Raw genomic sequence first — 9,527 nt, forward strand, 5'->3', positions numbered from 1 at the left:
GCACACACACACAGGCACACAAAACAATGTGTCACACACACACACACAGAGAAAAGTGATGGCCTGTGAAGGCCCCGATGATTAACGGCTACGAGCACAGAGCTGTGTGGGTGGGGGTGCGTCACAGCTTTCCTAATTTAAAGGTGATGGAGAGGAAGGAGGGATGATTGGGAGATTCCTCCTTCCTCAGTTGGAAACCGTCCGGTTCGGATAGTGAAGCCGAGGCTGTGGTGCCTTAAACTGTCGTTCTCTCTGCTCCTCTGATTGAAGTCTATTTGGAAATGGTCCTAATCCTCTCGATGTATCATCTCAGTAAACATGAGTTTATGTCTCAATCTCTAGTTTCAAGTCTTCTTCAATCCAGCATGATGTTCATTTAGTACATTATGGTCCATTTAGAGTCCACCAGACCAGAAAGCAGGGGATGCTTTAGGGGGCGTGGCTTCCACGCTCGCTACCACGCTACCAATGCTAGTTAGCTACTAAGATGACTTTAACACTTAGCTGTAAAGTTGACCTTGAATAATGAAGCTAACTTTGTTAGCAGCTTCACACCAGAATCCACATGGATCCAGATCCAGTAAAGTCCGCTCGCTTCTCCATAGTCCAAATATGGTCACTTCCTTCACTGGTTGCACAACATCCAAGATGGGGGTGGCCTAAATGCAGAACTTCCGGTTTCTGTAGTCGAAAGTCACCATGATGATGTCACCTTCTAACATACAGGCTCTCCTCTCTCTCCTCCCTTCTTTTATTCTCCTCCTCATCTCACCTGCTCTTCTGAATTTTCCTCTCATTCCTTCAAAAAAAAAATGTTCCTCCCCCTTTCTCCCCCTGCCTCCCCCCCCTCCCTCACTGTGTCTCAGTGGGATCTGCACATTCTAATCTGTTCTGCTTGAACGCCCCTAACGGACAAACACACACCGACTAGCTCGCTTTCACCGATGCCACGACACGCAGACTTCTTCCTCTTCATACACTCGCACAAACACACACACATGAAGTCCTGCAGGCTCCCTAGGATAGCACACACACACACACACACACACACACACACACACACACACACACACACATGAAGTCCTGCAGGCTCCCTAGGATAGCACACACACACACACACACACACACACATGAAGTCCTGCAGGCTCCCTAGGATAGCACACACACACACACACACACTAGCTGTCTGTCTTGTCAGCAGCTGGCTCCTGGGGTCTGCCCTTCTGCTGCTGTTTTTGTCGACTCCTTCATTTAATATTGGATGCTGTGTGTGCGTGTGGTTAAAGAGTGTGTGTTAGTCTGTCGAGGAGTGAGCTAGAAAGCACAACTTTTTGTTTTCCCCCCTCATGTCTTTCCAGGAGTTTTCCGCGCTGAGTTTGTGTTTGACGAATACGTTTTCGGTCTTTCTGAGCGAGTTGAAATGCATGATGGAGAATCAGAAATAGAAATGCAAAGAAAAGATCTTATTTTTCTAGAACAGTTGTTGAAAACACCCTTTTAAACAAAAGTGCAGCCGACTAGACTGATGTATTTTCCCCTGTTTCCTCTTCAGGCTATGAGAAGTACAACTCGATGCGAGCCGACCCCGCCCTGTGTTTCTTGGAGAGAGTCGGTATGCCGGACGCCAAGGCCATCGCCGCTGAGCAGAGGGGCTCCGACATGATGGCAGATGGCGTCGAGGGGTAAGAGAGCAGGCGGCGCTCTGCTGCCATGTCTGTGGTCTCACATTTTAATACCTTTGCCTCCGTTTCCCCTCTTCATTGTCCACAAGTAGCTTCAGATAGTTCTCACAATGTGTTAAAAACAAATGATTATTTAAAGCGTAAAAGGCCAAATATCTCCTAAAGACGTGGATAGAAGCAGGTGTTTACCTTTTATTTGTGAAAACAGCTGCCAACTTAAATTAAGTTTAAGTACTTGTGCTGTTACTTGAGACTGTGGAAGTGAACATTTGTCTGTGCTTGCATTAAATCCGTCGCTTCGACCTCCACAGCGAGGACGAGGATCCGGAGTACAAGCCGCTGCGGATGCCTTTCAAAGACGAAATGGACGACTTCACTAACTCACCGCTGGACGACAAAGACGAGGCGGTGGAAGGTGAAGCCGAAGGTAAATTCACGGCTAAAAGCAGAATAATTTAAGAATGTGGACACAGTTATTTTGAAATCTGAATTTTTTGGGGTATAAATAAATTTGGGTCTTTAAACAATCCTTTCAATGCTGTGAAAAACATCCTAACAGCCTCCCTCTCCCCGTGCAGCTAAATCAGGTGAAAACGGTGGGCCTGCAGTGGGCGGAGCGTCGGGCTCCAACGAGCGACTCTATTGGCCGGCAGCCTCAGCTCTGACTGCCCGTCTGCGTCGCCTCATCACTGCCTACCAGCGCTCCAACCGCAGGGAGCAGCTCCGCCAGGAGGCCCTCAGCCGGCCCGACGGTCGCCGGCGACGACGCAGAGAATTCCTGCCCGCCATCGGCATGGTTACCGATACAGGAGGAGGAGGGGCGACCTACATCCAGGAAGGAGCGGGGGTGTTCCTGACAGAAGGGAGCCCCTATCTGACTAAAGGAAGTGCCTACTTCGCCAAAGGGGGGCAGTTCATGGCGGAGGTGTCGCCAGTGATGACCACCAGCTCCCTGATGGCGGACGGAGCCATGTACTACAAGGAACGGAGACAAAGGTAGTGATGCAGTTAATGTCACGTGATTACAAGTACAGTTTAATTTTTTTAATGCAAAATATACAAGAATGAAAGAATACAGAGTGTTGCACATTTTATGTTAAATGCATGAGTTGCATGCAGTTTGACAGCTTGTGACTGCACACATTGCAATGTTGACGCTGACGATTTACAGCTTGTTCACGGCTCTACATGTAGCATTGCACCCGAAATACGAGCGTCCCTTTAAATGTCGACCCTTTTCTCTGACAGGTGGACTCGTCGTGAGGAGGCTGATTTCTACCGCGTGGTGTCGACCTTCGGGGTCGTCTACGACACCCAGCGGCAGAAGTTCGATTGGGCCCAGTTCAGGGCTTTCGCTCGACTCGACAAGAAAACAGACGAGAGCTTGGAGAAGTATTACTATTCATTCATCGCCATGTGTAAACGGGTCTGCAGGATGCAGGTCAAGACTGAAACAGGTGAGAGGAAACTTACTGCAAGGCGAAATGAGGACAACTTTGGAGTCCTGGGGAAATGTTTCTTAATAATGATGTCTTTTGCCTCCTCAGAACTCCCAGACCCGACCCTGATCATCGACCCCATCACAGAGGAGCGAGCCTCTCGCACTTTGTACCGCATCGAGCTGCTCCGGCGCATCCGAGAGCAGGTCCTCCCCCACCCGCTGCTCTCGGAGCGCCTCAAGATTTGCCAGCCATCCTCGGACCTCCCGGAGTGGTGGGAGTGTGGCCGCCACGACCGGGACCTCCTCCTGGGGGCCTGTAAACACGGCGTAAGCCGGACAGATTACCACATCTTGAACGACACAAGCTTGGCCTTTCTGGAAGCCCACCAGCGGTTCACCAAAACGGGGATGGGAGCAGCGGAAAGCACCCCTGCACCGCTCCTCACCTCCGCAGAGCTGGCAAGCGCCGCCGCTGCTGCCAACATGGCTGTTAATGCCGTTAAAAAGGAGGAGGCTGGAGCGAAGGAGGAGAAAATGGAAACAGAGAAAGGAGACGCTGAAGACATTCCAGGTGTCAAGACTGAAACTCCTGACGGACAGAAGGAAAATGAGGGAGAGGTCAGAGAAGGGAAGGACGAAGTTGCTGCTTCGCCGATAAACGAGGTGAAGGAGGAGGAGGAGGAGGAGGAGGAGGTCCGGCCAAAGGTAGAGGAAAAGGAGCAGGAAGAGGAGTCGAGTGGAGAGGGAGAGAAGACTTCCAAACCAGCAGAAGACAAAGAGATTCCTCTCGATGCTCTCGGGGACCGGACGGAGGTGACTGGGGAGGCCACGATGGAGGTCACCACGGAGGTCACCACGGAGGTCACCACGGAGGTCACCACGGAGGTCACAGAGGGCCCCAGCTCTCCTAAAGCACAACCGGGTCACAAGACGACAGAGGAAGTGGACGGGGAGGAGAGGGAGAACCCAGAGTCTCCTAAATCTCCAAAGTCAGCTGACACGGTGAAAAGCCCGGAGGAGGAGGAGGAAGAGAGGATGGATGAAGATGATAAATCAGAGAAATCCTCCCAGGCTGAAGGTGAGGGGGAGTTTTTAGCACATTAGACATTAGCTTGGAGGGAGTCGCTCACTGATCTCAGTGAACAGTGTTTGAGTATATTTTAGTTTATTATCATTCACTTTGTTAACGAGCTTGTCGGCTTCCATCGTTGCCGACGCCTCACTCTGCTCTGTTTCTGGTGTTTCCTGTCATGACTCGCCAGCGGTTTAATAATCTACAGCTGAGAGAATAAAATGAGTCGGGGTCCCTTGGAAACTGCTAATTAACTAAGGGTGACTTTCTGTCTCTCCACACAGCGAGCGCTGCGTCCGAGCAGAAGAACTTTGACGAGGAAAGCATTGCGTCTCTGAGCACGTCGGCCCAAAACGAAACCAGAGACGGGTTCTGTCCCGATGACCTGCAGGAAACCTCGGCGCTGCAGGCCTTACACGACCGTGCTTACGGCTTCTCCTTCTGGCCCAAGGTGAGTCCGAGCATCACTTCCTGCAATAGTTCACATTAAATAAGGGCTGGGTTTCTTCTTGAATTCATTAGGGAATGAACGGCAGTAATTAATAAGTTGATTATTTCAAGTGAAAATGCCAAAAGTCTGCTGGTTCCAAATGTGAATATTAGCTGGTTTCTTTGTCTTCTATGATAATAACCTGAATTATCTGGACGTGACGTTTAAAGACAGCATCTAAAAAGCAGATTTATCTTTAATGAAAACGTTTTACGTGTCATCTGTACAGGAAGTTTGAATGAGCCCGTGTGTTTTACCTGTTGTCATGGTAACTATCTGAGAATGAACTGCAGGTTGTAGCGTGGTCCATCATGGCGTCCCTCCCTTCTCTCCTCCCCTCAGGATCGAGTGATGATCAACAGGATGGATAACATCTGCGAGGCCGTCCTGAAGGGCAAGTGGCCCGTCAACAGACGCCACATTTTTGACTTCCCCAGCAACCTGTTGCCAGGCCACGGCTCGGCGGTGGCCACGGCAGCCGTAGCCACGGTGCCCGAGAGCCCACTGCAGAGGCGGAGCCTCGCCGAGCTGACGATGGCCGGCATCCACACGCCTTACAGCGGGAGTGAGGACAAAACCCTCTCGCCACAAGTTCATGTGAGTGATGCGGTTACCCGTCCTTATGTTCAACTCGAGTAACATAATGCAGGTGAGATGCTGCTGTTGGGCAGAAACAGGAGTAACTGTTTACCTGGCGGTGCAGGAGGACTCTCTGACGGCGCCTCGACAGAGGAGGAGGAGGAGGAGGAAGATCGAGATCGAGGCGGAGAGGGCAGCCAAGAGACGTAACCTGATGGAGATGGTGGCTCAGCTGAGAGAGAGTCACTCTGCCGTGGAGTCCCAGAGCCAGGCCATCGACCTCACCAAGGTGCTCGCACGAACACGTCAACTTCCTGAAGGCTTCTACGCTGCAGGGGCGCTTGTTTTACCTTCGTGATGTTGTTTTTGTCCCGTGAACTTTTACACAGAACGTAAATATTACACAGCTTTAAAGAGACGGCGGTCCGATCTCCACATCACGGACATCGAGGCACATTCCCACAAACGAATCATCTCTCTTTATGTCATCTTACCATGAATCCCCCTTTCTGCAGACCTTGGGGAGTTACCCACTAATCATAGCTGTCATAGCATGTCACATGGTGTTCAGAGTGGTTTATTATATTTACTCAGAAGCATTAACCATAAGGGTTTACAATGGAAAATATAAAACATTGCATTCTCCTGTCGTTTGTTGGTCCTGTGTGGAAAAAGGCCTTCAGATTCTTAATCAGAAAATCTATTGCAACTAAAGATGTTATTGACTTTTCTTGTTATTAACTCAATGTGACCCGATTTGTCGTTCAGGGTATGCAACATCACCACAAGGCCTCTCCCTCATTGGCCGGCTTCCCCAGCGCCCTAGTGTCGAGCCCCTCCCTCAAAGCCCAGATGGAGTTGCTGCAGCAAGCCCCGCCCTCCGGACACAGAGCCAACGGCTCACTGGAGGCCGACCTGCCCATCATGAGGAGGAGGCGGGGCCGCAGGAAAAATGTGGAAGGTCTGGAGCTGCTGTTCATGGGCAACAAGCGAGGCGGAGCGGTAAGGAGACGTTTAATTGGTCAGTGTGTCGGCATCGCACCAACAAACACTGCATTAATGGCTTTTTTTCCCATCCTGTGTCTCTGCTGGTTGTCAGGATGATGCTGACGGGACAAAGGTTTCAGGTGTGGAGGGGGTTCAGGAGGCGGCCCGAGCCCACAGACCCCCGGCGGCCCCCGAGCAGAGCCCCAGTTCCAGATCTCTTGCCTCCGGTAGTCTGGAGGAGGAAGAGGCAGCGGTTTCCAACAAAGAGCTGGGCGAGTGGCTGAGGCAGCACCCGACCTACACCATGGACATGGCGGCATTCACACCAGTACGCCGTCCTCTTTCTAAAATGCATTTTAAAAGTTGTTCTCTGAGTCGGCAGTCATCCTCACCTGCCTTCCCGTGTTTTGTCTTCCTGTTACAGAAGAGCGAGGATTTACTGCTGTCTCAGTTTTCCAAGCCCAAGCAGAAACGCCATCGCTGTCGAAACCCCAACAAGATCGACATCAACACCCTGACGGGAGACGAGCGAGTTCCCGTGGTCAACCGGCGCAACGGGCGCAAGGTAAGCCGCTCGGCTGCAGGACGCGACGCTTGTTGAAACCATGCTTCCCTCTGCAGGAGGTGATGTTTACGCTTCATCTCCCTGTTCCTCAGATGGGCGGGGCCATGGCTCCACCAATGAAGGAGCTACCCAGATGGTTACTGGAGAACCCAGAGTATTCTATCGCCCCTGATTGGACAGACATCGTCAAACAGTCGGTCAGTGAAACAGTCAGATTGTGCTCAATGTTTCTGTAGAAGCTGGATTGCGTCTTCTCAACCTCAAATCCTCCACCTACAGGGTTTCCTCCCAGAAGCCATGTTTGACCGCCTTCTGACCGGCCCCGTAGTCAGGGAGGAGGGCGTCCGTCGTCGAGGGCGACGACCTAAATCGGAGATCGCCAAGGCGGCCGCGGCCGCTCAGGCATCGGCAGTGGCTCAGGCCACCCAGGTGTCGCTTGCCAGCACTGCTTCATCTGCAGGTACGAGCTCGTCTCACACACGTCACGTTATTCTCAGCAACACATCCTGGAGTCACCGTGACCTCACGAACGCTGCCTGTGTGTCTGCAGGAGGAATCAACCCTCTGCTGCTGAGCAGTCTGTTTGGAGGGATGGACCTGTCGTCCCTCCAGAGCCTCCAGTCTCTTCAGTTGGCTGCTGGTCTGATGGCGTTCCCTCACCCCACCGACCCCAAGCAGGCTGCCGCCAGCGCCGCCGCCGCCTCCATGCTGCCCCTCATGTTGCCCGGTATGGGAGGCCTGCCCAACATGGCCGGCGCCATCCCCAACATGTTCAGCCTGGGCGGGCTGTTCGGTGGCAACCTGGCGACGGCTGCGGCCGCCTCCGCCGCATCCAACGCCATGGCCGCCACGTCGCGCAACACCAACGGAACAATGGAGGCCGAGAGCGACGAGACGTCGAAGAGGAAAAGGGATGAAGAGGGAGAAGACGACGAGGCGGGAGACGACGGGGAGGAGGCTGATGGCAACGAGGAAAGAGTGAGGAAGGTGAAGAGAGGGGGTAGAGGAGCGCAGAAACAGGTTAACAATGCTGCCGGAGCTCCTCGGATGCTGGCTGCTGATTCGTCAGCCGAGGCGTCCGTCAACGGTGACGCCGCTGCCCTGTTGGCTGCAGCCGGCATGTCGGCCAATTCCCTGGCGTTCAACCCGTTCCTCCTCTCCACCATGGCGCCCGGCCTCCTCTACCCCTCCATGTTCCTACCTCCAGGCCTCGGGGCGCTGAGCCTGCCCGGCTTCGCCACCGCTTCCACGCTGGCCGAGCTGCAGAACGCCATGGCCGGAGCGCTGGGCGGCCACGCCGCGATCATGAACCCCCCGAAAGACGAGGAGGATGAGGAAGAGGAGGGAGGGCTGAAAGCTTCAGGAGAGGAGGACGAGGAGGAGGAGGAGCTGGAGGGAGGAGGAAAGAGTGACTTGGCTGCGGAGGAGGATATGAGAGGCGACGACTCGGCCCTGGAGGACGGAGGGATGGGAGAAGAGGAGGAGGAGGAGGAGGAGGAGGCGGCGTCTCCGCAGAAGGACAAGAGTGACTGAATTAAAACACAAAACTGACTAGCCTTGGACATTTCCTCCCCCTCGCCACGTTTACACGCCTCCACCAGAAAAATATCCAAACTATTATGAAACTGTTTTTTTCCCCCTTTACATTGTTGTTGATGATTTCTCACTATTTGTTGTTGTTTTTTTGAGCAGGTGTATTTACTCTGCGTCAGAGAGAACGAGGTGTGTGTGTGTGTGTGTGCGTGTGTGTGTGTGTGTGTGTGTGTGTGTGTTAAGTTAAACCTCTCTGATCGATAGCGTAGTCAGGGAAAATCCTCAGAGCTCGGCTCCTCTTCAAACACTTTCTTACTTCCTGGTTGGCTCGTGTGCGCCGTTAACGCTGCACGCACACTCAGCTCTCCCACAATCCTTCGAATAGGACTTCACACATTTCCAATAGTGCTACTATTATTATTATTATTATTATTATTGCTGCTGCTTTCAGCTCTCAAATCTATATTTTTGCTTCCCTCTTCGTGTGGACTGTTGTCGTCGTCGTCGGCGGCGGCGTCTCATCAGAAAGAGAAGAATTGCTGCCGCTTTCTTTTTTTCTCACATCAGTTCTCGAGAAAACAGCATTACAGCCCTCCCGTCTGTCTGTCTGTCTGACAAAGCTGCTGCAAAAGGAGTTGTGGGTAACGTAGTTGATTTCTGTACTAGAGCAGATTATTATTTTAAGTTCTCACATATCAAACCAGACTCTGAGGAAGAAAACGAAACACACTGACAACCGCAACATATACTTGATCATTAGCTACACACACAAACACCCCCCACACACACACACACACACACGATCCCCCATAAACCCTCTGTCATGTGACTGTTTCTGGGAGGACTCGTCCCTGCAGCTGTTGTCTTTTCTGTTTTGTGCGTGTGTGCGTTCACACTGAACCGATACTGTTGAACCAGTCCCACACTGTCTGATCACCGGTCTGGAGTCTTTCCACCGCCGCGTCTGAATCCCGCCTCTCTGTTCTGAGGCGGCTGGTTTTGGCTCAGGAGTGGCAGGCGGGCTGGGTCTGCCACCAATCAGGCCTCTTTTTTTTAATTCTTTTTTGTTTTGATTGGTCCGCTTCGTGCCGCCGAAACCAGCCGTCCCTGTTTTGGAGGGTTTTTCTGTGAATGGGTTTGGAGCGGCGGTTCACACAAGGATGTGATGTTTCAGGTTT

At 52.3% G+C, this 9,527-nt stretch overlaps 1 protein-coding gene across 2 annotated transcripts in view; it reads left to right on the forward strand.

Annotated features, from left to right (window-relative positions):
- The window catches only part of chd7 (chromodomain helicase DNA binding protein 7), a 66,186-nt gene extending 57,064 nt beyond the window's left edge, over positions 1–9,122 (forward strand). For both annotated transcript variants that reach the window (XM_084008869.1, XM_084008870.1), the window contains exons 28-41: positions 1,553–1,682; positions 1,994–2,109; positions 2,261–2,678; positions 2,931–3,139; positions 3,230–4,201; positions 4,480–4,646; positions 5,028–5,282; positions 5,389–5,553; positions 6,033–6,266; positions 6,364–6,579; positions 6,676–6,816; positions 6,909–7,013; positions 7,096–7,276; positions 7,367–9,122. In XM_084008869.1, the coding sequence (XP_083864995.1) occupies positions 1,553–1,682; positions 1,994–2,109; positions 2,261–2,678; positions 2,931–3,139; positions 3,230–4,201; positions 4,480–4,646; positions 5,028–5,282; positions 5,389–5,553; positions 6,033–6,266; positions 6,364–6,579; positions 6,676–6,816; positions 6,909–7,013; positions 7,096–7,276; positions 7,367–8,349 (4,292 nt within the window). In that variant the 3' untranslated portion in view covers positions 8,350–9,122. The remainder of the gene's footprint in view (positions 1–1,552; positions 1,683–1,993; positions 2,110–2,260; positions 2,679–2,930; positions 3,140–3,229; positions 4,202–4,479; positions 4,647–5,027; positions 5,283–5,388; positions 5,554–6,032; positions 6,267–6,363; positions 6,580–6,675; positions 6,817–6,908; positions 7,014–7,095; positions 7,277–7,366) is intronic.
- Positions 9,123–9,527: the final 405 nt, after the last annotated feature.

Source organism: Eutrigla gurnardus, assembly GCF_963514095.1.
Source record: "Eutrigla gurnardus genome assembly, chromosome: 4".
Lineage (NCBI taxonomy): Eukaryota > Metazoa > Chordata > Actinopteri > Perciformes > Triglidae > Eutrigla > Eutrigla gurnardus.